This window comes from Rhinolophus sinicus, chromosome 14 (assembly GCF_057876585.1).
Source record: "Rhinolophus sinicus isolate RSI-liver-muscle chromosome 14, RSI-T2T, whole genome shotgun sequence".
In the NCBI taxonomy this organism is placed as follows: Eukaryota; Metazoa; Chordata; class Mammalia; order Chiroptera; family Rhinolophidae; genus Rhinolophus; species Rhinolophus sinicus.
In genome coordinates, this window is record NC_142514.1 from 128,484,256 (window position 1) to 128,511,807 (window position 27,552).

The 27,552-nt window shown below is 37.5% G+C and overlaps 1 protein-coding gene across 1 annotated transcript in view; it reads left to right on the forward strand.

Annotated features, from left to right (window-relative positions):
* The window catches only part of CTSC (cathepsin C), a 34,818-nt gene extending 10,284 nt beyond the window's left edge, over positions 1-24,534 (forward strand). The window contains exons 3-7 of the mRNA XM_019739624.3: positions 9,139-9,299; positions 12,234-12,389; positions 16,655-16,770; positions 22,337-22,468; positions 23,675-24,534. Coding sequence (XP_019595183.2) covers positions 9,139-9,299; positions 12,234-12,389; positions 16,655-16,770; positions 22,337-22,468; positions 23,675-24,174 — 1,065 coding nt within the window. The 3' untranslated portion in view covers positions 24,175-24,534. The remainder of the gene's footprint in view (positions 1-9,138; positions 9,300-12,233; positions 12,390-16,654; positions 16,771-22,336; positions 22,469-23,674) is intronic.
* The last annotated feature ends 3,018 nt before the right edge of the window (positions 24,535-27,552 follow it).

The window sequence follows — 27,552 nt, forward strand, 5'->3', positions numbered from 1 at the left end:
CCAGCAGGCTGCCATCTTGACTTGCTTGGTTCAGATAACTTTTTATACCACCTGAAAGGTACTGGTCTGCGATTCTGGGAAGGCTATATCCTATAAAGATGAAGTAACAGTACAGCTGACTACTTCTGCCTGGATACTTTGTCCTTCCTACCTCTGGACCTGGTAATTCTTCATCACTCAGGACCTTGATGTCACCTTCTCCAAGTCCATTAGTAGGAGTAACGCCGTAATTTTGCTTCCCATTATGCTTTGCAGACACCTCTGCTGTGGTAGTACTAACTTCCTGTAATGGACTGATTTCATAGCATGTCTTCATTTTCTTCCAGACTGAAAATGTTTGTTTACCTATATATCTTTAGCACCTAATGAACATGGAACTTGACAGGTGCTTGGAAAATTAACCACATTCTCTTGTCTTTTGAAAGAGTTTCTACAAGTAATATCAGCTTACAAATAATTAATTCATAGGGTTCTAGAAGCACAAATCAGGACTGGTGCTATGTTTATATTTTTGCTTTCACTCTAAAATATGGCAGGTTACCTGCCTCCAGAGTTCTAAGAGAGTTGTATATTTTCATACTGATTTTCAGGATGTAAATACTGACAAAGTACCCAGTATGTATAAAAATGTATTATGAAATTTTAAATCACTTCTACTAAACTGATTTTGTTGTTGTTTCTCTGAGTAACTTTGCATCTAAGTGTTTATTTTGATTATGGAAGAAGAGAAGACTGGTGGGTACAAATTGCAGATACATGTGTTAGAAGTCCTCACAATGCAATACTGCTTAGCATTCTCTGTTGTAATTGCCTATTCGTCCTCTCCTCTGGTCTTCAGACTCCGTGAGCAAGGATCGACTCTGTGTTACTGACCATTTTATTCCCTATGTATATCATAGTATGATAAATAGAGCACAATGTGAAAAATAATAGGGTTTCAATAAATATTTGTAAAAGAAAGAAAATTTAATAATATATTATTGTATTGTCCTGTTTTATTGACATGTTTCTGGAAGTATTGTTACCTTTGTGAGCCTATGGTAGACCCTCAGGCCATATTTATAGAATAATTTTATAGAAAACAGAGGACGCTTTTAAATTTTATTCTGTTTATTTGTGTTCTAATTTTTGTGTGAGGCTGTAGTGGCCAAGATAGGGCTCAAAATTAAAAAGAGTCAACTTTCTGAATTACTGAAAACTAAGTGAGCTGTCAGGCAATGGTGAGCTTCATGATTACAGTGGTTCCCCAAAGCCTGGAGCATCAACAAGCCTGGAATGCTGTAGGTTATGCCCCATTCCTATTAACTACAGCGAGAAACACCAGCCAACAGATAGATGAGATGAACTCTGAGATTTCTTCCAACCTCACAGTTTTAACAGTTGATGAGCCAGGGATGTAAAGCACATCATAGGGAATACAGTCAGTATGTATTAACTACATGGTGTCAGATGGGTACTAAACTTCTTGAGATGGTCATTTGGTAAGTTCTAGAAATGTCTAATCACTAAGTTGTACACCTAAAAGTAATGTAATATTGTACGTCAACCCTAATTGAAAATTAAGTTAAAAAGTTTGTGAGGGAGTAAGTGATGAATGAGCCAAGGGACTTGGGCTACTTTGCTGAGTAGTAAATGGCTATATTCTTAACTAGTTCTGCAACATATATTTTAGTTCGAACTGTCCTTTCAACACTGGAAATAAATAAATTTATTACCTTCCATTATTACATTTAAATCTAGCTGCCAATTTCTTCAGTAAAATGCTGGAAGTTATTTGGTTGCAACCACTGTGACAGTTTCCTGGTAGTTTCACAATTCATTAAAATTCAACTTTTAAAATAAATGCTTAAGTCTAGTTAGTAGGCAGAAAAACTAGGCAAAATCCTTGAAACTGACGTAGGGAAGTTTGTTTCTTCCTGAAGAAAGATGTGATGCTCTTGGATGGGTTTGGCAAAATACCAACTTGGTAAAATGTGCCTTGTTCTCTTTTGTTGCCATCTAATGGCTTTACTCACACTCCAGACCTGACTGTAATATAGATATAGTAAACCAAGGCCATCGTTCCTGCCACTTTCTGAAGCAGTTCTGGAAGTCCCCTTTCCTTAGTGTCTTTACTTCATCCTCCATCATGACAATGCTCTGTGTCACACATTGCTTCTGGTATGACAATTTCTGTCAAACAAAAACATTACAGTGTGTCCTTACCCACCTTAGTCATCGGATCTGGCACCATGCAACTTCTGGCTTTTGCCCAAAGTTGAAATGATCATGAAAGAAAAACGTTTTGAATTGATTTAGAACATTGAGGCAGCCACAACAGCACAACTGAAGACATTTATGAAAGACGACTTCCAGAACTGCTTCAGAAAGTGGCAAGAACGATGGGATAAGTGGGTTTGGAGCGAAGGGGAGTATTTTGAGGGGGATTAATGGCAATGTGTCTTCTACTGTAATAAATTTTTTATTTAAATATTCACTGTATTTTGTGATCATACCATGTATATTAAAAATGAAACTAGAAATTATGATATTTGCTTCTCAATATTCCAGTGAGTTATTTTTTCATTTCATTTTGGAAGTCACCTTTTGACAGCATAGGACCCACATCAACTGCTCAGTTGACAGTTTGGGTTAGAGTATGAATTCTTTGATGACATGGATAAAGTTTTGTATCCCGCATGGTAACAGATGGTAGTGTTTATATTGGTACTTGTTTAGTGTTTTATAAAATTTTAAACTCTTTAAACTTGAATGTTATTTTTAACCTTCATGATAAATCCAGTGAAGTAACTATCATTGCCATTATCTGATGAAGAAATTGAGGCTCCTTAGTTGTGACTTGCTCAAGGTTACATGGTTAAGTGGCAGAACAAAGATTTTTTAAAGATTTTATTGGGGAAGGGGAACAGGACTTTATTGGGGAACAGTGTGTATTTCCAGGGCTTTTTCCAAGTCAAGTTGTTGTCCTTTCAATCTTAGTTGTGGAGGGCACAGCTCAGCTCCAGGTCCAGTTGCCATTGCTAGTAGGAGGGGGCACAGCCCACCATCCCTTGCAGGAGTCAAAACCGGCAACCTTGTGGTTAAGAGGACTCCATCCAACGAACTGAGCCATCCGGGAGCTCAGCGGTAGCTCAGCTCAAGGTGCTGTGTTCAATTTTAGTTGCAGGGGGCACTGCCTACCATCCCTTGCGGGAGTCGAGGAATTGAACTGGCAACCTTGTGGTTGAGAGCACATGGGCCCTTGTGGGAATCAAACCAGCAGCCTTTAGCATTAGGAGCACGGAGCTCCAACTGCCTGAGCCACCGGGCCGGCCCCAGAACAAAGACTTAAAGGGCAAAGTCCTTTTTTACTAAACTGCATTTGTCTCATAGCCAGTATATTACATAAAGTAAGTAATCTTCCAAATTTTTGTAAGTATATTATTAATCAAGGAAACAGTCAAATAAAGTTTGAGTGATTTTTCTCCCCTCTCTGTGTCAAAAAGCAGTTGAAAAAGAGATCTGTGATAACTTAAGTTCTAAAATATCCCAACCTGTTCTTTTTCGATTGGTTAATTACTAGGTAGAGCTAATTAAATAGTTGATAACATGAGTGGGAAATTGCAGAAGGGCAGTTTTGTGAGTGGTTGGCAACCCAATAGTAATTTTGAAGAAGCAATTGGATAGTTACTGAAGCCTAGTAGTTTTCTAAACGTAAGTGCTATGGTTTGGAGGTTCTTCAGATTTTTTTCAAATTGTTTGCTGCAGTAGAAATTGGCATAAATGATAGAAACTTAAATTACCCCATTGGTGCAAGGAAGTATTCAGAAACTGATGTTTATATAAAAGAAAACCCTTGGAGCACGGCGGGGGGGCGGGGGGGATTGGCAACATTTCAAGCTGGATAGTGTAGCCAAGACTTCAACTTCTTAATTGGTAATAATGTCAAAAATCACATAAGGAATATTTCACAAAAGCAGGAAAAATGACATACCCTGAGAACATTCAAATCAAGAAGATAACGGGCACAGTGTGTGGTCCTCTCAAGTTAAGGTACTGAGTACTTGGCTTCTGGAGTGGCAGATGCCTCTTTTTGCCTAAGTTGAAGCTGTCCTGCCCAGTGGTGTTACAGCCCTGTCCTTCCTTTTATAAGGTAATTTCAGGTTCTACTAAAGACCGAATTACTTTTGATCGGGAAAACTACAGAATGATATAAAACAAAAATTTTAAACAGAAAATAATTCTATCAATTTACTGTATCAGAAATGGTACCCAAATGGATAACTTCTTTTGTACCTTTGCTTGAGTTAAAACAACAGAAGCAGTTGTAATTTTTTAGGATTATTTACGATGACTTAGGTATATAAGTACTCTAAATATATAAAATAAGGAGTGTGTCTAAATTAAGAATTATTTACCTGGCTTTATAAATATTGAATAGAAAATCCGCAGATGTAAGGACTGCAGTTAGGAAACTTGAAGGGATATTTTGGAACTTCTATGTCAACATTAATTTACTGAGAGAGAACCTGAGGTTTGGAGAGGAAAATTGACATTTCTGAAGTAACACTGTAACTCAGAATTTGGTCTCTGACATCGTGACAGCACCACACTACCGTGAATTTTAAATTTTGTATCTCTTCTGAGTTTCTGTGTTATTGTTGAAATAAGACTTGACATTTGTTGTTCTTTTCTATTACTCATTATCCATTCACTCATTCAATAACTAACTGCTTCCTAATGCCGCATAGTTTCCTAGTTACTGAATAAACAAAAATCCTGTTCCCACAGTGCTTATTCTTTGGTGTGGAAAAATTAACCCCATAGGCTGCTGTGAAAATTAAATGGGTTAGTATATATAAAACAGACCCTGTAAGGTGGAGTCTGTTATCATCATTCTGATTTTATAGATGAGGAAACAGAAAGTACAAAGAGGATAAGTAACCTGCTGGGGATCACACGGCCAGGAAGTGGCAAAGCTGGATCTAGTCTAGGCAGTCAAGCCTGAAGACGATGTCCTTTATCTCTGCATCAAAAACCTTTGGCAAAAATGGCAAAAAGACTGAACTTGCCAAGGCAACATGGATACCTGAACAGTGGGAAGTGACCAGTGTACTGCTAGAGAATTTAGGCTGCTGTTAACGGGCCTTGGCAACAATTTGGACCTCACTTACAAGAGTCAATTCGTTAATCTTGTCCAACTTTTTTTGGGGGGGAAAGAATGATAAAGCAGTGATCCTGGTCACCTATGAATCCATATTTGAATTCTTCTCTGTTTAACTTTGCAAAGCCACTTTCTTTTTTTTCCCCCCTGAGAAGAAGAATGCCTATTGCCCCAAGGAATCATTGTGAGGCCCAAATGATATACATGGAAACCCTTTGCAAACTGAGTTCTAAGCCATTGCTGCATGGATTCTAGGTATCTGTTGTCAGTGTTTTTGGCAGTTAACCTATATATTTACTTCTCTAGCTCTTGACAAAATGTATGAAGAAGTGGTGCACAGTATTGGGAAGAATGCTTGGTTCTAAGAGTCCTTGATTTTAAATCCTAGGCCACCTCCTTTAGGTATCTTCTGTTTTGTACCTTGAGACAGTATTATCTTTATTCTCTTGATCCTCTAAGATTTATAAGTAATCTGTGATTTGTTTATAAAGTATGAACCGATAGGTAAATGTCAAGGGCCGATAATGCTGTAGTACTGATGATGAGTGCAGAGTCCTTGAGCAAATATGAATGATAAGGGACTGCAGCAAAATCAGTCATGCTGCAGTTATTTCCCCGCCCTCCGCCCTCTAAAAATAACAAGCCAGCCTTCCCCTCACAGGGGAATTCATTGGGTGTAAGCCATCGTGCTTATCATTATGACTCGGTTGTGCCAATTAGCAAAACCACACTGATGAGAAACATGGGGCCCCGTCTATTTTACTTTGAATGCCCCTAACTCGTGAAATGTTGGGAAAGTCATTTCATCTGTGATCTAAATTTCTGCTTAGATGGGGAAGTTTCCCGGGCTTCTCCAAGCATGGTTAGCTTGCTGAACCACACGATGCTGTAATGAATTATTTCCATGTTTGTTTACTTCATTGAATTCTGAATTTCTTATGGGCTGGGGCCACGTCAATACTTGTGTATGTGCATAAGAGCACTTTGCAAAATGCCTGGGAAATAATATATGATTAATGAATATTTGATAAGTGAATGGAAGAGCTTAGCGAAATGCAAAATATGTTATATAAATGATTTTCTTTAGGAGGCGTAATCATAATACCCAACAGAGCAAAGGTCGGCTCTAGTAACATCTGGATCATCCCTCATGGATATCCTCTTCCAGGACTTTGTAGGCTATGAGCCTCATTCTTAGGAGAGAAGAGTATTTTCAAAAGTGATTAATTTCACAAAATTTATATAACGATCTTCATTTGGTAAATAACCAAGAAGATCCCACCCAAAGACCCATTTCACCTTTCAATTCCATATTTAAAAAAACATGTTTTATTAAAAAAAAAAATTACATGTTTGCTTTCAACTTAAATACTATCCTGTATTTTTTTCCTCCTGATACATATATCATGGGTGTTCTCTTTTTATTTTTCTATAGCGGGGTTAGCAATCTTTTTGTTAGAGGGCCAGATAGTAAACATTTTAGACTTTGTGGGCCTGAATGGTTTTTGTGGCAGCTACTCAGTTCTGTTGCTATAGCAGAAGCAGCCACAAATCAAATATAAAGAAGTGGTCTAGCTGTGTTCTAATAAAACTAAAAGCAGGCAGCCTTCCCCTGCCTTCGTGTGCTCACCTCTCTCCTATAGAGTTCATATTATTTAAAATGTTATATAATATTCCTTTGAATTTTAATGTACTTAATCATTTTTAGAGATGAAAATTTGGGCCATTCTTTTATTCTTACTCTTGTTTTTAACTTTTCTGTTATACTGCGATATGTGTCTTCTGTGTTCAGCCTTTTTTTTTTTTCATTTATTTGTATTTGACGATTTCTATAAGGTGGATCTCGAGAGCTTTTTTTTTTCTTTTTTGGCTTTTGGTAAATATTTTTTATTTTTTTCAAGAGCTCTTGAAGCCTTGTCAGACTGCTTTCTAAAACAGCAGTGGTGGGTGGGGCACTGGCTTAACCACACCTGGCCTGTCTGACTGGCATGTGACAAGAACCCGTGCCGAAGAGCAACACCAAACAGAACTCTGAGGGGTTGCATCATATGTTGCATATCATAGGTTGCATCATATGAGGTTACCAACATACACCTTCTTTTGATCTCTAAAAATCTCAGTTTCATGTAGTTCAGCATAATAAGTAGAAATTTTATCGACCTTTGCTCACAACATACCCTTGACCTTCGCAGCCCGATTATATCCTAGGCCTTTTTCATTTCAGTGTTTCCAGTCCTGAGTTGGGGCTTTAGCAGGAACATGAGGAGTGGTGAGCTGAACTCATGCTAGGGAAGATATTCTTAGTCAGAGATCGATAGATGGGCCTCACAGTATCATGAACACCCAAGAGAGAAGCAAAACGTTCCTAAGAGTAGCCTATACACAGGGTGCCAAAAAATTGTGTACACATTTTAAGAAAGGAAAAAACTGTATTGTTGTAATACAATAAATGATGCTAGCATTCATTTGATTAACGCCATCTTTTCAGCGAATGTCATACTACACATTGCCACGGTAATTCAATTCAACTTTGAAAAGTAATACATAGATCACATCTCTTAAAATGTGTTCATTTTTTTGGGCATCCCTGGTAGTAACTTACCCTGTGATGTACAGCTTAATGGTTCCTGAACCCATGATTTAAATCCAGCTCTTGGATTCTAAGGCCATACATTTTTAATTTTACCACTAAATATGAGTGGAATTCAGAGATAGGCAGATGCAAAAAGGTAATTTTATCTTTAAGTGTACTTTAGCCCTTTCATTCCTCTAAACTTGGGGTTTGCAAACTTTTGGCTTGTTTTTGTAAATAGAGTTTTGTCGGAACACAGTTTAGTTAATTCCTTTATGTATTCCCTATGTACCTTTTACATCACGGGGCAGAGTTGAATAGTTGTGGCAAAGGCATATAGCCTGCAAACCTTAACATGTTTATTGCTTGGCCCCTAAAATGAAATACGCCAGCCCCCACATGGAGGTAAAGTAGTATTCATTATATGAGGTTAGGAGTCCGCAAACTACAGCCTGTGGGACAGAGCCAACCTACTGCATACTTTTGTCAAGAAAAGAGACACAGCTGACTGTAGAGCTGATTTCACTGCTTTTGTGCTTTATATTAAGTCAATGCCTGAAATTGTGCCCAAGTCCTTCCTCATAGAAACTTAATATGCATTTTTCTGCCTCTCACAATCTACTCTCTCATTCTGGATTATGTGTCCCTCCTCCAAGAAGAGATGTCATAAGGGTTTTTAGACTCTGGAGCCAAAGCCTCTGAGTTCAAATCCTGGATTTATCACTTCAGAGTCAACACTGAAATAAGACAAAGGATCATATTAGTGAAATAAAGTAGAGAGAATATTAATCAGGTTACTTTAGCTCATCAGAATAGCCTGATAAATTGGAAGATTACAGAAGAAAGGATTATGTTTAGTCCTATGGGAAATTTTCATCACTTGTTCTTGTGTTTTGCTGGTGTGGATCTTCTCTGAGTGGAAAAATGTAGTCTGACAGACTCATCAGAATTGTGTTTCTGTCACGTAACAGCTCTGTTACCTTAATTAAGTAGGAGCTACGTATCCTCTCTGAGCTGAGCTTCCACTTTCTCGCTGGCAAAATGGAGTTCATGGCACCTGCCTCCTCATAGGCTTATTGTGAGGATTAAATGAGGTAACTTTTGTAAAATTCCTGGACTGTGGCAGATACTCTAAAAATGTTAGTTTCTTGCCTTACCTCTCATAGCCTGAAGTGTTTTGTTATGTAAATTTTGGTTGGTGACTAACAATGCTAATCATAGAAACATTTATTTCTCTTCCTTTTCTAGAGCATTTTCTCAGAATGTAATCTCTAAAGTGAAGTTTTGGTTTTGGTTGGCAGGGGCTGATCCCTAAGGAGAAACAAAAAAAGGGGGTGTCTTTACTGTGAATCGTAGCCAGGGAAATGGACCTGAGAGTTGACCACAGATTCACTTGACCTTTTCTTCCATTATTTGATTGCAGTATAAAGAAGAGGGTGGCGAGGTGACCAGTTACTGCCATGAAACGATGATTGGGTGGGTGCATGATGTGCTGGGTCGGAACTGGGCTTGTTTCACTGGACAGAAGATGGAAACTACCTTTGAGAATGTGAACACAGCACATTTTGAGAGTCTCCAGGGAAAGTAAGTTGTCACAAATGAAAGACGTATTTAGTTTTGTTTTATAGTATGTATGTGTGTATGTTAATTGTTGGAAAATTTTATTTTGATTATATAAAATATATTTGGCTTGGAAACATAAGCCATGTTATGTAAAACTTTACTGGAAAAGTATTTTGACTGATGTAATTGAAAGAAGAAGTATTTTATTCCAAAGCACTCCAAAAATAACGTACCAATGATTGCTTTAAAGAAAATTTTATATAAAGGACTATAGAGCTGCAATGACTAATAAAGAAAAAAAAATTATTATTTCCATATATAAACATGTTGCATAATACTTGTAGATACATGTGTTTATGTTGCAACAAGTGTAGGCAATACTAATTGAACATAAATTTTAAATAAGGCAATAAATAACTGAAATTAAAATTCTTAGTGTTTATGTAGTGCGTGTTGTTTGCTAGGGCTACCATAACCAGTTACCACAGACTGAATGGCTTAAACAACAGAAATTTATTTTCTCACAATTCCGGAAGTTAGAAGTCCAGGATCAAGGTGTTAGCAGGTTTGGTTTCTTCTGAGGTCTCTCTCTTTGGCTTGCCCATGGCCACCCTCTCTCTGTTACATCATATGGTTATCCTTCTGTCTGTGTCCTCATTTCTTCTTATAAGAACTGCAGTCATATTGGGTTAAGACCCACCCATGTGACCTCTTTTTCCCTTAATTTCTTTTTAAAAGGCTCTATCTCCAAAGCTTGTCACGTGCTGAGGTGCTGGCGGTTAGGACTCAACATACGAATTTTGAGAGATCACAATTCAGCCTATACCATGCAGTTAATGTTTTTGTTAAGTTAGGTGCACTTTAGGTAACTGAACCGTTCAAACAAGAGATTTCGCACGTTTAGTAGTATGGGAAGGAAAAGAAAAACAAGTATGAATAGTAACCTTTTCTGTTTTATTTAGTTGTGAAATCCACTGAAAGCGTACATGAACAGATCATCTAAAGCCAGGTCACACTGGCAGGGAACGACTGTAGCAGAGAGGCGGGGCATGAGTTCAAAGAGGATGAACTGCATTTGTCTGGGAACGGGCTGACATAGAGTTGGACTAAATTCATCCCCCCCACTGCCATTTTGAATTTAGCTTTTAAATTGCTTTTGATTGTTAAGCAACACATTTCCTAATAAGGTGTTTACTTTTCACCCTACTAATTAGGATATACTGTGTACTATTGTGCTTTTTTTTTTGGTTTTTCAAACATTGCCTCATTTAGTGAAGAAGCTGCTAAAAGGAATACTCAGCACCTGTGTTGCCTCACCTGTAGAACCAGCATTTAGGAGGAAATTACTCTCAAGGTCTCTTTCATCTCTTAATGACCTGCTAGCCCATAATAATGTATATTATTTGTAATCTCCTTGTATCTTAAACATTAAAAATAATAGTGTTTAAGACCTACTTTGTCATTATTGTAATGCACATAGCATATGATGTGTTGCTACACATTACGATAAAGTGAGGGAATTAGGGCTAATTACTGCTTCTCAAATACTTAAAGTCAATGAAATAGTGATCTCATCAGTGGAAAATATTTTAAGACATACATTTACAATTTAAAATTTACTCTTGTGTCTAAGAAACAGGTAACCGTAACTTGTTTTTTGTTGTAAAAAATATGATAGAGGCAGTTTTATAATCTCTTTAAAAGAGGTACCTCTCTTGTTTCACACTTTGCAACAAGTGGGGTAGAACTTTGATTAAAATATTATCAATGTGGTTGCACTTTGTTCTTATTATTTTCAGTGCTACCAGGTTCTTGGACTACATCAAAGTGCTCTCTATGAACATCTAAATGAAAAGAGAAAGAAAAGTTTACAATATGCATAAGATATTACTTAGGTTAGGTATCTGTATAAATTTCTTTGATATTCTGCTTTTTAATTTAATATAATGTGAACCCTCTTCCATATCAGTAAATAATGTTCTAGACATTTTAACTGAATAAACTATATAGTAAATTAAGCACCGTTATTTATTTAATCAATCCCTTATCTTAGAACATTTGTTTAGGTTATTTATAATCTACCACTAGTATAAAAGCGTGTCATTGAACATCCTTATACATACATCTTAGTTAACTCGAATTTTTGTTTTCATAAGAGATATCCCAATTCCAAGCTATTAACATACATACATACATACTCCTTAGGCAAAAGTAGAGGGTGCCTTTTGGACAGAGTTTCTTTATATGTGAACCAAACCCAAATATGCTTTGGTGCCAGAAAAACAGCTTTGTTTGAGCAAAAGATATCAACACAAACTGTACTGTAAACAAAAGTTTGCTTAAAGTATGAGGGGTGAGGAAGAGGAGGTATTTCAAAAGCCTGATGACGTTAGAGCTAAATTAAGGGGATTTTTTTTCAGAGTAAACATTGGTTACCATTTGTTGTAAGGGTATCTGATGCCATCACACATGGTTCCCAAGGATTCCAGAGCTGGATTGATGGGGACATGTTCTGCATGCCTCACACAAAGTCACTGAGTCCAGTGACATTTCCTTAGGGTTAAAGATAGTTCAGGGATCCTTAATATTTTTATTTTTGTTTTCTGAAATTGGATTTCAATTTATCTTATAATTTCACTTTATTTAAATTTTGTGTTCTGTATATATGATGTTTGACTGTCCCATCGCCTGGAAATTCAGTGTTCTATGTCTCTCTCTATACTGTGATACTCTTACCTTGCAAAAGTTTTATACTAAAAATGCCGAATAAAGACAATTTTGAAGATCCGAATATAGTGCTGAAGTTAGACTACAAAAAAAAAAAAAAAAAAAAAATGCCTTCCTGAAAGGTGATACCACTTTCCATTTAGGCCAGCATATAAGATTGCCTATTTTAATGATGTCTATTTACATCAGTGAAGAGTATATCTGAAGCTATCTTAATTTTGTTTTCAGGTATTCTAATAGGCTCTACAAATACAATCATGACTTTGTGAAAGCTATTAATGCCGTACAGAAGTCTTGGACTGCAACCACTTACATGGAATATGAGACTCTTACCCTGGCGGAGATGATGAGGAGAAGTGGCGGCCGCGGCCGGAGAATCCCCAGGTAATAAAGCACATCTCTACCACTAATGAAGATATTTGTGTTGAATGTCATCCTCCCTTCCAGCCAGCTCTCCCTGGGTCGCCCACCATTTTATTGGTCAACTTAAACTTTCTCTGTTATCTTTTTTTCCCTGACCATTTCCCTCTCCTATTCATACATACTCTCAATGCTCTCCAAGTCCTATTTATGGGTTTTGCTTTCACAGCATCTGCCGCTTCCGTGATTTCCTTTCCATTTTCTACATGCTGGCTTAGGGCTTTGTCATCTCTTTCCTGAATTATGGATCGCCTCCTGCCTCCTGTCTCTTTGGTTCTGTCTCTTTCCTTTTCTGTCCCCATTCTTAGCCATTCTGTAAAATACCGCCCGTTTCATCTTTCTATACTCGGCGATTATTGTGTTACTACCTATTTTCTAATGAATAAATTTAACTTGGTAACTAAAACCATCTGAATTTGACCATAACTATATTTAGCACTGTGACCTGCTTTTAAACAATGACACACAATTGCTAAAAACTTTCCTTTCATATAACCTCCATTTATGCCACTCCTTTTACCTCAAATACCACTCAACTTGCTTATAATAACTGTCAAATTCGCCACCTGTAACTATCTCAGAATTTTCTCTGTGTTTCAAGGTGCAGCAAAGAGTTTCCTTGTTATCAATATATCTCTATTAGCTTCACCCAGAAGTGACATTTCCCATCTTTAGCTGACATGGTGTATTCTCACTTTGGGAAATTAGGTCATCATACTTTGAATTTATATAGTAAGTAACTTGGTAGATTTTTTTTTTCTTTCAGAACTACAGCTGGATCTATCAGTATATATATATATATATATATATATATATATACATAAATATATATATATATATATATATATATACACACACACACATATATATGTATGTATATCTGTATATACATATATATGTGTGTATATATATATATATATATATATATGTATATGTATTCCCTTAACATTTGTTAAATAACCGAGGATATTACTTATTACTGTGATGTCATACCTTGTTCTAGGAGAAATTGATATAATTGAATGTCAGGGAACTAGAAACCAATAAGGAGCTAATGGGAGTCAATAAATTGTGTAGGTAGGTCATTTTTCCCTTAGTACTTCCGAACATTTCCCAAATTTCAGAAGTATAATGACTATTTCATTAATACATATAGAATTCTTGGTTCAAATTTTAATGTTTGGACAGGCCACTGTTCAAACAAATTTTAATGTTTGAAAAGGCCACAATCGGTTAATTGTTAACTAACTAAAATGTATCTCTAACTTTTCACCTGTAGACTAATAATCCTAATGCTCTGGCATTTTTCAACTATGAGGCTGTACGGAGATTTTTCCTCTCCATCTGAGAGCATTGTCTCATAATTCTGCCCCTTTCTCAAAAGACTCTTATGCAGTATTTCTCAAGGTGTAGTCTAAGGAATCCCCTAGTCTATAAGATGCTCTGATTAATCAAAATTGGGAAATGGAGCACGTCGTACATACCCTTTCTCCGATTCACTATAGTGAAGGAGACATCCTGTATGTGTGTGGGACAGGAAGTTGAAACCTGTTTAATACAAATCTAGAGGAGCATCAGAGGAGAGGTTGTCAGCATTTGAGCCTAGGGAAACTGGGGCTTCTGAAAAATATGAGCCTCAGACACAACTGCTGTGCCACGTGTCATGTGCCATGTATCTGAGAAACTCTTTTGTTCTGGACTCTTCTCTCCCTCCACCCAACCGCTTTTGTGTTGGAGAATGGCTAGCTTTATGAAGTCCTGCTTTGACAGCTAAGGCTCCGTAGAAGGGTTAAGGTAAGAAGATGGAATTGAGTGAAGTGGGAAATACTGAAGCACACTTTGTGGCCTAGCTGCCTGGTTTTCAGTAGCATTTTGTATACAAATTAGTTCTGTTATAAGATTCTAATGATGTAACAGAAACTCTAAGAGACTCTTAACTTGAGGTTTAGGGAATTTGTGAAACTACTGAAATTATATCAAAACGTATAGTTTGGGGGCATCTCTCTGAGTCCAGAGCTTTCACTAGATTCTTAAAGAATCTGGACCCAAATGATTAAGAGCCAATAATGTACAATGTCTCCAAATTCCTCTTTCACTCTCTTCATTTTCACGTCATTGCGCTTTAGCTGTCATATTGTTTTTGCTTTGTGGTTTACATGGGCATACATTCTGCCTTACAGGATGGTGAGAAAAAGGAAGTTTGAATGCCTCTCGTGTGCCAGATAGTCACTTAAGTATATCAGTATCATATTTAGTCTTCTTAATGACATGGATGATGATGGTGATGTCAGTTGTCATCCTAATAGCTTAATAATTTATTAAGGACTTACCAAGGCACTGTTCTAAGTACTATTTTCATAATAATCCATTGAGGTGGGTATGCTTATACCCGTTTTAACAGAAGTTGATCGTAGTTTTTTTATGTTAAATTCTTTGATGTCACACAGCTGGTAAGCGGTGACCATTTTTAGGAGGTTGGTATGACTCTGAGACACCTGCCCTGAAATTATATTGTGTTGCCAAAGTTCAATTCCTTTTTCATCTTTCATATTAGTGTATTCTTAGTTATATGAGTATGCAGGATAATCAGTTAATATCTATTGATTGATTGAATCTTTTAGCCTCTCAATGTGAAATCACAGAAACTGTTTATTTCCTTCCAAAATTTGTTTGTACCCTATTTTTAATTCATAAATCTCAGAACCAATAGCCAAGGTTTATTTCTGCTTTATTTTTTTCCCTGACCTACATGTAAAATTTCCATGGTGCATAGCTTTTTATGTACCTTGGTTATTCCATTGGCATTATCCAAGTCGAATGTTTTATAGATTTACTATAACTTCTTTGTGTTTGTCATGGTAATTTCTCTATGTTTCATGTCTCTTCATGCTGTCTTTCGTATGGTCAAAGACCACCTCATGTTCATCTTCTAACAATGTCCCTGGTTTAGTTAATATTTTAGTGAAAAAAATGATTGACGTTTCTGTATGGAGTGTGCTGTCTGTTCCTTACAATTCTCAAGGTTATAATTGCTAGTCATGACTGATTTTTTTTCCTCTATTTCATCTCACTTCTATTTTGTCCTAGCATTAACTTTTATCATCTCTGAGAGAAGTTTGTGAGAGAGGGAAGTGATTGAGAATAGTTGCAGAGGATATGAAGAAGTCCAGAAATAATTTTTGCCAGTGACTAAATTGGACCCTGGTAAAAACCAACTGGGTAACCACTGAAAAATTAGAACTGTGTGGTATGATAATGCCAAGTTGAATAAGAAATTCAAGTAGTTTACAATAATAGAAAAATAAATGTTACCGCACTGTCATAGTATTGCTCAAACAAAAGAGTTGAGGGAGCATAGAGGGAAGTGAGTTTTTGTGGGGGTTGGTGGGTAGGATTAGAAGTCAGGGAAAAACACTAAGGGGATTTCTTCTCGGTGGTGGGCAACAGGCATTGTAGATAAAGTGCAAAGACATAGAACACTGAGATCATTCGGCAGACTTGGGGAAACTTCAAGAAGTTGAGTATGGTTAGAGCCAGAATGTTCTATTTGTTTTAAATCTCTAATACAGAGAAGCCTGTAGAACAAGTTTCTCATTTCCAAAAAATGTCTCTTCATCATTCATCGTCCCAGGCAACTCTGCTTTTTGTTTTAAATCTTAGTCTTAGTTTCAAAGCACATCATGTAAGGTGTCGTCCTGTAATGGTGAAGCAGTTTTGTCTATTGTTTATGGAGCTAATCTGCCTACTTTATACTTAGACCTTTTATGTCTGTGCCTACCTCATTTCTTTTACAACCACCTCACTATCACTACCACCCATCTCCAGAGTCAAGCGTAAGTAATTCCTCTATTTTCTCTGTGTACATTGTAGGCCATCTTTAACTTCCCATATCTACTTTCTTGGTCAAAATCTGTTAAAAGTAGGAGAACGCAGCTATGGAAGCTTACTAAAAATAGCATCACAGTGATATATAAAACCGGTGTCCTTTCACAGGAGAAAATTACGAGATCATTCATGAAAAAGAAAGATAATGAAAGCCATTTGCACAACTTAGTTGTGAAATTGACACATTGTATGATAGACACATTGTATAATAGATACATTCAAACACTGATGGGACCCATCTAGACCTAGCCAGCCAGGTGCTTAAAATCATGGGATTACAGGCTAGGAAATCATCCTTAAAGGAAAAACTATATATTGATGTTAAGTGTGTATTTCCATCCTAGGCCGAAACCTGCACCACTAACTGCTGAAATACATGAAAAGGTTTCACATTTGCCAACATCTTGGGACTGGAGAAATGTTCGTGGTACCAATTTTGTTTCCCCTGTTCGAAACCAAGGTAAAAAAAAAAAAAAAAAGAAGTCTAGTTTTTCATTAATTCATTCTGAAACATTTATTGAACATCTACTATGTGCCAGGCTCTGGGTGGATTCTGAGAATACACAGATGAAATGGGCATGATCCACTTTAGCAATGGAATGGAAACGATATGACCAAGAGTACTCACTTCCTTTTGTATCTGTGAAGGATTTTGGTACTAGATGATCTCTCCAACTGAGCTCAGCATTTTTAAATTATTCTCAATATATGTTCCAGGTAGCTAATGAAATTAATCAGAGTGATAGGTAAGCCAAACTCTTCTGCCCTCCTAGTAGGAAAGACTCATGTAGAAACGAACAGTGTACAACTGAAATTGTTCTTCCTTCTACAAGTAGTTTGCTGGAATCCTCTTTGCTACCTGTCCTCCCATTCCCTGCCCTGACCTCAGCAGTTAGTCTTTAATCACTACAGAAGCTCAGAAAATGAATCCTTATTTTTTTTCTGGTTGGTTTTTTGAGCTGTGTACATCAGAGTAGACATACAGTGGTTAATATTAACCCGGTTTCCTGAATGGTGGCCTGGGACCAGAGCCCAGGCTTACCAAAAGTATCACTGTAATTGCATTTTACCAGGTATTTTCTAAATTGGATACAGTATGAGTAGGCTGAATAACTCTTCCTGTAATAGCACTTGATAGTAAATTTTCTTGTTATCCTAAATTTTAGCCAACAGTGACTTGGAGAATCATTTCTATAATACTCAGGTTTATTACTTCTAAGCTCATTTTGAAGATAATTACAGTATACACGACTGATTTGTTACTATAAAATAGGAGTAGTATTTGCTGTCTGGAAACATTCTGATCGTTGCCTCCTGAGAGGATTATAAATTCATAACACCCAAAGATAAACTGTTCTTCCCCTTTCCTGAAAATTCAGTGATTATCAGCCTCTCCCACTTGTCAGCATTTACCACTGGCCCTTCAATTCCGTCCTCACTGAATTCTTGTGAAGTGTTCGAAGTGTACAGAGCAGGTCTTACAGCAGCAGCCAGTTAGCAAGGTTCCGGTCCTTCATCTGTAACCGGAGGTCTCATCTCTTTGTCATTCCTTTGTACCAGTTATTTTGGGACTCTTCGGCTCTAGAGAAAGTGTAGATCCTGAAATCCCTCTCTTTTTCAGGGAGGTCTTCTTTAGAAATGAAAGAAATCTGAAGGTAATTGAGAAATGAATGGAAGGTGAAATGAAAGGGTTAATGTTAAAAGAGGATTAAAATTTTCTCTATCATCAGACAGATTTCCTATACTTATATGAAAGGATTCAGTAAATACTGCATGTCAGTGTTGATTATGGGAACATGGTTGCTTCTGCTGTGTTGTAGTATTTATAGAACATCTAAAGTGTTAGGATTTTTTTTTTAATATTATAAAAGCTAATATTATAAATATTTCATATTGTGAAAACTAACATGACATGGTCCTTTTCTTAGAGACTTATAGTTTAGCAAGACCTGCAAGCAAAACATTAAAATACAATATGACAAGTGATTTGATAAGGTGTTTTTAAAATTCATTGGGAAAAATAGGAAAAAGCAGAAAAAACAGTTTAATTCCACTCACTTCCCAAAAGATATGATTGACTAGTGATGACACAATAATTCAAGGGAAGAAAATTAGACTTTCTAAAGCTAAATTCTTTGATAATTGGTTTTCTTGTAGCTTGGTAGAAGCTTAAAAGCTAATATTGTCTCTAATGTTCCATGTTCTTTGACTATTATACATACAAATTGTACATACATGGGCAATTTAAAAACAGAGGGATTTATGGATTAATTGCTTTTGAATTGATCCCTTATCCGCAGTATCTTGTTAGGTATTATACTTGAGAAAGTAATGTATTTAAGATGTTCCTCTTTTGACTTTCTTTTGGTTTTCTGCACGTTAGTTTGGGAAAAAACTATTTTCTCTTCCTGCTAGTTGGGCTACTTGGAAATTTCCACTAACTTTAAGAACACCAGTGTTCTATATAACCCAGAATTCAAAATTAGCCACAGTTAAGGGATTTTACAACTTTTCTCCATTCAGAGAACAAAACATGATTAATGGAAAAAAAAAAAAAAAGTAGTGGGAAAACAAATGAGGTTTTACCTTTACACTTGAAAACAGCTTTTAAACACTAGCATTATACAGCTAGATTTACTTTGAGGTGTGAGAGGGGAGAGAGCTAGGAAAATGGAAGATACAGACTTTCTTTGTTCTTCTCCCAGCTATGCTGTCTTTATTTAGTGTATCTTCAAGAGAGAAGGAGCGTGTCTCTTAGGTCACATTAATTACTAGAAAATATAGAGTATTTTTCTCATGTTTAAAGTCTAGTTCATTTCAGTCTTATTCTGTTTATACTATTAGAGCTGAAAGGCAGCTTAAACTCTCTGTTCCACCTTTTTGATTTAACGCACAATATAAAAAATGCCCAAACGGTTAAGTGACTTGCCCAGAGTCACACAGCTAAGTGACAAAGCAAGGTGGGTTGGGGGGGGGGGGTCGGGGGGAGGCAGGAATCCTGACTCCTCACTCCTACTCAGTGTGTTCTCCACTGTTGGAAGGCGCAGCTGAACATAGAAACCTGTGTGAAAATCACATTATCTATTTGAGATTGTGGAAATGTGATTACTGCAGAGTTCTGTCTGAGCCAGATCCCCTTGTTATTTATTCTTTACTGCATTGTAATCTTCTTAAGGAATAATGATCCTTTTAGAATCTAGACTCTGGCCTTGACTTTTTAAGAGGCGTTAATTACCTTGGGAGCTGACACATTCTTCTGGGAACTACAGGGGCTTGAGGGAGGTTGTCTTAGTCCTGTGATTTCTCTGTTAACAGAGCGCATTCTGAGCTTATGAATGTACGTGCAGCTTGTCCCTCACACAGTGCTGGATGATCCGATGATGAGGGCTTAATTTTGAATAACAAGAGAGGTTATTTCAGTGGCTGCCATGGGCCAACAATTCTGTGGGGCTGTTTCCAGACTTTAGTGGGGTGTTCTTTATCCTAAGACCGTGGTGTCTCATGAAAGGATAACTGGCTTCGGCTATTTACTGTCACTCATGAAGTTCTTTGACATTCTATCATTTGAAAAGGGGGGTCCTAAGGATAGTGTTATTTGGGTGGTTTAGAAAACAAAATATATACGTTAATTTTGGTGGTAACTAGATGACAGAAAGAAAATTTGAAAATTCTTTAAAGTCGATACAAGCCTATAAACTGAAAAAGACCTTAGACCTGCAGTAGGAGACACTTAGGCACTAACACCTGCCATCTGTTAGCTTTGTGACTTTGGACAGGTCATTATTGCTTCTTCCTGAGTTTTGGTGTATGACATTATCAAGTGAGTAGGTTGTACAGCTAGATGAATTCCAAGGCCTCCTTCCAAGTGTTTCGCTTCTAATCTTCATAATTCAGGTAATCCCTCAGCAGCAGAAGCAGCATGTGATTTGGATAAGTCTGAGATGTTTGTGGGGAAAATTTGAGGGAACATCAGAAATGGTAGCAGTGAAGGGGTGGTACAGGCTCTAATAGACTGTAGGTCCTTGACCTGTGGTATTGTTGAATTACTCAGAGAGGGCTCCCATTAGGGTCTAGAGCTCTGTGTCCCTTATAGCTTAGAAACAAGTAAACATTGACTGTTTCTACGGAAGTCATTTTTCTTTCCTGGATGTAAATATATATCTATTGATCATAATTTGACTCTTCTTTCTACAAATATGCATCGAGTTCTTTCATTGCATCAGGCGCCTAGATGAAGAAACATTTCCTGTGAACACTCAAGGAAATTCACAGTTTAGTTGGAGGAAAACAATATAAGCAATTCAAGTCGAGTTTAGGATGTTGGTGGCTAAGAATAGAGTATCCTGGACTTCCTTTGCACTCAGGGAGGGACATGAATCAACACTTATGTGGAAAAGGGAAAAACAATGTCCCGATAATATTTTGACTGCATCATGTTCTTTTGAATACTTTTCTCTATAAGGAAGGCGATACTAAATTACTAAATTCGGATTTATTAAAGAGAACAAAGGCAGTGTTCTCTTAATGTAGAATGAGTTTTTTGAATTGTAATATTGTGTGTTCACTAATCTTATTTTATGTGCATAAGGGAGTGCTCACCTTTCAGATATTTTGTTAACTAATATTAATAAAGTGAATAATATACCAACTGTGTATAACTGCATTTAATACCAATGTCTTGGATTTGGTACAAGTATATTTCCATGTAGAATCCATATCAATGGCAGAGGGAACGAAGCTATAATAGAGATATTAAAATTATGTTCATTTCTTTCCGGAATTGTAACAAGAAGTTCCAGTTTTGTTACATGTATGCCACATTTTATTATGTGTATTTATTTCTTTGACCACACATATTGAAGAAACATATGGAAAAATAATATTGTTCATATAAATTACCTCATAATACAACATTTTTCCTTCTTTTGAAATAACAACTATATTAGTCCTAGCATGTGCTTCTTAAATAAATTTATTTTTTCTTTGCCAGAGCATCCAGGTATTAAATAAAGCTATTTTCTTTTCCCTTCTCCCCTACCCCCATCCAGCTTCTTTTCTTGTTCCTCTCTCCTCTCGGTAATACTTTTCAGGGAAACATGGCTTTACTTCTGTTACCCTTTGCCCCTTAGAACAAGTCATTTTAAAATTTTTTTTTAAATTGGAGAATATTGGGGAACACCGTGTTTTTCCAGGACCCATCAGCACCAAGTCAAGTCGTTGTTTTCAGTCTAGTAGAGAGAGCAACTCAGCTCCAAGTCGAGCCTTTGTTTTCAATCTAGTTGTGGAGGGCACAGCTCACTGGCCCATGTGGGAATTGAACCGGCGACCTTGGTGTTATGAGTACTGTGCTCTAATCAACTGAGCCAATCAGAATGAGTCTATTTTTAATTTGACGACCTCTATCTGCCTTATATCTTTACTTCCTCATTGGCCCCCTTAAATGCCGTTTCTATCATTATAATTACTCTCTAAACTTTTGGGTGTTGTTGTATTTTGCCTCCTTGACCCTGGTTAAATCTAACTCTCTACAGTACACCACACCTGAGCCATTCTCAGTGTTAATACCATGCAACAAATTGCTTAAGAAAATGCTGCTCTAGAGATATTTAAAAGCTCAGCCTACATGTATCCTTCCAATCCCTCCACAGCTTTCTCTCAATCGGGTGGCTCAGAATGTTGCAGACATACATCAATTTTTCATTATCAAAATACTGTCAAATGCTTTGCAGAAGTTAGGAGTTTTTGTTCTTTTTCTTTCCTTCTCTTAAAATATTATCAAGGAAAGCCCCATATATATATATAGTAACATTTGCCTTTTGATGAGAAAGTTGCAATCTTAACATTTTCCTGTAATGTCAACAGTGTTTGTTGATTGACTCATCGTTATTGCCCTCGTCCTTATGAACAACAACAACAACATTCAATATGAATATATTAATGTATCTCAGCCACTTAGCTTGTTCTGTGTTTCTTCATGAGTGCTTCCAAGGTCTCTTGGATTATATGTCTTTTTTCTCCGTCACCAGCATCTTGTGGAAGCTGCTATTCATTTGCTTCTATGGGTATGATGGAAGCAAGAATCCGTATACTAACCAACAACACTCAGACCCCAATCCTGAGTCCTCAGGAGGTGGTGTCTTGCAGTCAGTATGCTCAAGGTAAGTGTTGTATTTCTAGCACTATTTACCTGTGTGTAGCTGGCCATTGGTGGCAGAGGTTGAAGGACGGTGTAGTAGAGAGTGCACAATGTAGTCAGAAAACACTGGTGCAAGTTCTGGCCCTATTTCTCATTAATGAGTGGTGCTTTCTCATGGAATTAATTGCACTATCCACAAAGTGTCAGTAGTTACTATACTGTAAACGCACGGTGGAAAGTGTGTGAGAACATAATTATCCAACCTCGTATATCGAATGAGCACTGGCTCTTAGGAGCCTCTTATAGATACACCCAACCGCTTAAAACCTTGAAAGAGTAGATATTCTCTCTAATTTATAGACAGGGAACATTCAATGCAGTTGTTCTATAATATTTTGAAGGCCACACACAATGAAGTTGTTCTATAATATTTTGAAGGCCACACAGCTTCCAAGCATTAGAGTTTCATTTCAAACTAAAGTCTCACACCAAAACCTAAATCTTATTAAAACCGTGCTAATACTGGTTTCTCTTTAGGAGAATTTTTAAATTTTTGTACATAGGTTTCCAGTACAGGGCATATGTAATGTATGTAGAAAGCCCAGGTGTCTCTGACTCAGGGAGAAACCTTTCCATTTTGAAGTTTTCTGCTGTCAACCCCAGTTTGGCCACTGGAAAGTTTCTCAGTTTACCAGTGAAAGTGCTGGTGAATGATTATTTGTCAGTGAACCTTTCATTCTTTCTGAAATACTTATTAAACACTGACATTGTGACTTCTAGGCCCTGAGGACTGGGATATATCATGAAAAGCCACAGAGTGGCGTATGGAGGTTTAACAATGACAATAATAGCAAACTTTTATTGCTCGTACATGAAGTCACTAATTGAATCCTCCAAGGAAGTTACTCTTGCTAGCTACATTTTACAGATAAGTAAACAGAGGTACAGAGAAATTCTTCACACCGTTTTGGATTTCAACCTGCATCATCAGGCTTCAGAGCCTCCCATTTAATGCCTCTGCTGAATAATATCTGTTCAATAGCCAGGAATGAGAGGCGAGTTAGCTGAATGGCTAATGGATGGGTGAATGAAATGACATTTCAGCCAAGAACAACTTCCAGGGTAACAAACAATTAATGGAGTAGAAAAGAAACAATAGGAAATGGGACCATTTCTACTGTGCACCTTTGTAATGAAGGGGTAATACCTCTGTGTGATTCATCCTCAGGCTGTGAAGGTGGCTTCCCATATCTCATCGCAGGAAAATACGCCCAAGATTTCGGGCTGGTGGAAGAGGAGTGCTTCCCCTACACAGGCACTGATTCTCCATGCAAACTGACGGACTGCTTTCGTTATTACTCCTCTGAATACCACTATGTGGGAGGTTTCTATGGGGGCTGCAATGAAGCTCTGATGAAGCTTGAACTAGTCCATCATGGACCCATGGCAGTTGCTTTTGAAGTCTATGATGACTTCCTCCATTACCGCACGGGTATCTACCATCACACTGGTCTGAAAGACCCTTTCAACCCCTTTGAGCTGACTAATCACGCTGTTCTGCTGGTGGGCTATGGCACTGATCCAGCCTCTGGGCTGGATTACTGGATTATTAAGAACAGCTGGGGCACCAGCTGGGGAGAGGATGGTTACTTCCGGATCCGCAGAGGAACTGACGAGTGTGCAGTGGAAAGCATAGCAATGGCGGCCACACCAATTCCTAAATTGTAAGATGTACTTCCCAGCACTTCATACTGACCACCATCAGTCATGAAAGGGGATGATTTGTTCACTGACTGGAGACTTCTACAGCAGCAATTTCAGAATATTACAAGTAGATTCCTATGAAGATTTTTGCTTTAAAATTAAAACCACCCTTCATTTTAGTATACCTTCCCATCAACCACTGGCCTACTTTTTTCTAAGTACTCACATAAATGAAATTTTTACAGATGATGGTGAGCTATGCAGTAATGGATTTTGCTAATAATTTCTAATTCAAACATGCTATATTTTTTGAAAATCTGTATGAAAATCCCAAGAAAATATGACAATGATTATTAAATTTTTAAAGTTTTTTTTTGTAAATGATCAAGTGATATTTATTGTAGAATTTATGCGTGTGCATTAGAGAATTTTTACCATTTAACTAATTCTTCTTTTAGCTTCAGATTCACTTTTGTCACTTACATAAGTACTTTCAGAAGGAAAAGCATTTGAAGGTATTTCAATTAAAAACAAACAAAAGGTGATGAAACTTTATGGTAGGGGATGTGTTCGAATAATGACTAGTGAATGCTAAAATCATCTCTTGGATATTTGATGATCCAAAGTCCATAGAGAAAAGAAATAAGAGTTTTGATAAAAATCTGGATATTGGTTAAACTTTTTTATGGCGTGTCTTGCATTTGAAGTATTAGTTAGCCTTCATTAGTTGAGAAGTAATAGCTTAATTAATAGAGTATTCGCAGTTTAGTTTTGGACAGATTTTGGGGTCTCCAAGAGATTTTTCACAGTGATATGAAACCTGTATGCTGAGTAAACAGATAGCATCTATTAAAAATGATAGGTTAGGCAAAATTAAGCAGCCAGAGCTCAAAAACATAAACAAGAACCACAAGTCTTTTGGAGCTGGAAGTGACCATAGAAATCATGCTGTCTAACCTCTTTGCACAGAAAAAGAGACTAAGGCTTAGAAAGAGGGCTAGTAATTCATCCAAGGTCACACAGGTGGTAAGTAACAGAGTCACAATTAGAACCTAGATCTGGTTAGCCCTGTTCTTGAGCTCCTTAGACACTGAATCTCAGCACTTTCCACTGGAGTATGCAGAATCACCAGTGATACTAAGTGTGTGCAAAGTTGGAAGTTTCACCTTGACATTCTCAGAGTTCTGTCTTAAACCTCATGTACTTTTTGCATTGCAGTTCACTTCAATGACATTTTTACTCCCCTTGAACTGAAGAGGCATTCAGGAGTGTGTTCCATATTTAAAGTGTGGCTTCTTGGGCCTCCTGGCACGCTGAGACATACCTTTGAGCTTTTTTTTTTTTTTCCCTGTGGTAACACAGAAGCAGACACTCTAAATGGCAGGCACAGTCAGGAGGGCCCTGATCATCTGGAAGTCCTTGAAGGAGGTTTATTTTCCTTTTTACTGTTACTGATTGAATATAATTTTAGTCCATTATGCCTACCTAACCTTGTTGCTATAAAAGTGTAAAAAGACTTTAAAATCAAGCATGAATTTGTTTTTCACTAAAATACATAAAGGCACTACCTGTCAGCCTAACAGATAAGATTTGATTTAATATGTGCACATGAGTTTATCCTGGGTTTTCTATTGGTCAGCAGTCAGTGGATGCATGTGAGAACAAGTCCTGAAAAATCAGAACCCCCTTGCTTTTGCACAATTTTCTGAGGGCCCTGGCTGAGTTCTTTAGGAAAATTATTGCTGGTATCATTCATTAACTATTTTAGAAAATATAAAAAAGCTAAATATAGGTGTGAACCAAACTGGCAATGGGATGCAGCTCTCACAAGCATGGTTACTTGAGGACAAGCAATAGTTAGAAGAGGCCCTAAGTCTTCAGAGATTGAAAGAAGGATTGCCCAGAAAGGGAGCTGAAGTTACTCTGCATGTCAACCTGCCTTTATCTGCTGTGGGAATCTGCTTTTCCTCTTTCTATACTATAGAAAGATCACTTATCTCATCCATGGTGGAGGAATTAAAGACAATAACTAAATGGAACATCACATTCCTCAAGCCATGTGATACTGTTAAGCTGCACAAACGGCAGCAAGTTTTATTATTTAAAACTTGATTATGTTGGTGTTGATAGAACGTATGATCAAAGTCTGTTGACAAATTGAACTCTGGAAAAAACAGGAAGGGAGCTCTGGTTAACCTCCCCAAAGACATTCTCAGAAAAACTACATTGAAAATATGCATGGATGACACCACTGGCCATACAGAGAAACTAAGTTTAGTCGGGCAATCTAACATAAGCCATGGTACTGACTTTGGTACCTTAGTGCCCGGGCCAGATCTCTGGCTCTGCCATGTACTGACAATGAAACCTTGGACAGTTTCCTTAAACTACCTGTGCTTCAGCTTCCTCATCTATAAAACGGAGATAATGAAATAGATAGCTCTCATTGAAGTCTCCCTCCCTAAACTCTTGCTATTGCAGCAAAGGAACCAAATGGCTTTGCACTTTTAAATGACATTATTTGCTTTATCTAAGGTCAGACCTTTCACCATTTCAAGCGGGTGAACTAAACTAAATTCAGATAATGAAGTTTGCTGAGCCATCTAAACTTGCTTAGTGAACTCTGTCTCACCTCTCACCACTGAAATTAGGAACTGAATAGATTTGGATAGGAAGGGATCTGAGTACCTACTTCTCAGAGTTCTCTGAGGAAAGCCTGTTTTTCCTTTCTATAACTATTGCTATGCTGTCATGAATGCCTTGAGATATGCAAAATATGTAGAAGAGTGCTTGGAACATAATTAGTCACCTTTTTTTGAACTCAAATTGTAAAATAATCTGCTACTGAGAAACAGATAAGATGTGGTTTATTAATAAACAAGGTCTACCCTACTACGAAAGGGTAGAAGAGAGGCTTAGAAGATTTCTTTTTTGGGGGGCTGGCCCGGTGGCTCAGGCGGTTAGAGCTCCATGCTCCTAACTCCAAAGGCTGCCGGTTCGAGTCCCACATGGGCCAGTGGGCTCTCAACCACAAGGTTGCTAGTTCAATTCTTTGATTCCCACAAGGGATGGTGGGCTCCACCCCCTGCAACTAAAATTGAACACAGCACCTTGAGCTGAGCTGCCACTGAGCTCCTGGATGGCTCAGTTGGTTGGAGGGCGTCCTCTTAACCACAAGGTTGCCCATTCTGACTCCCGCAAGGGATGGTGGGCTGCACCCCCTGCAACTAGAAAACGGCAACTGGACCTGGAGCTGAGCTGCGCCCTCCACAACTAAGACTGGAAGGACAACAACTTACTTGGAAAAAAGTCCTGGAAGTATACACTGTTCCCCAATAAAGTCCTGTTCCCCTTCCCCAATTAAAAAAAAGAAAATCTTAAAAAAAAAAAAAAAAAAAGATT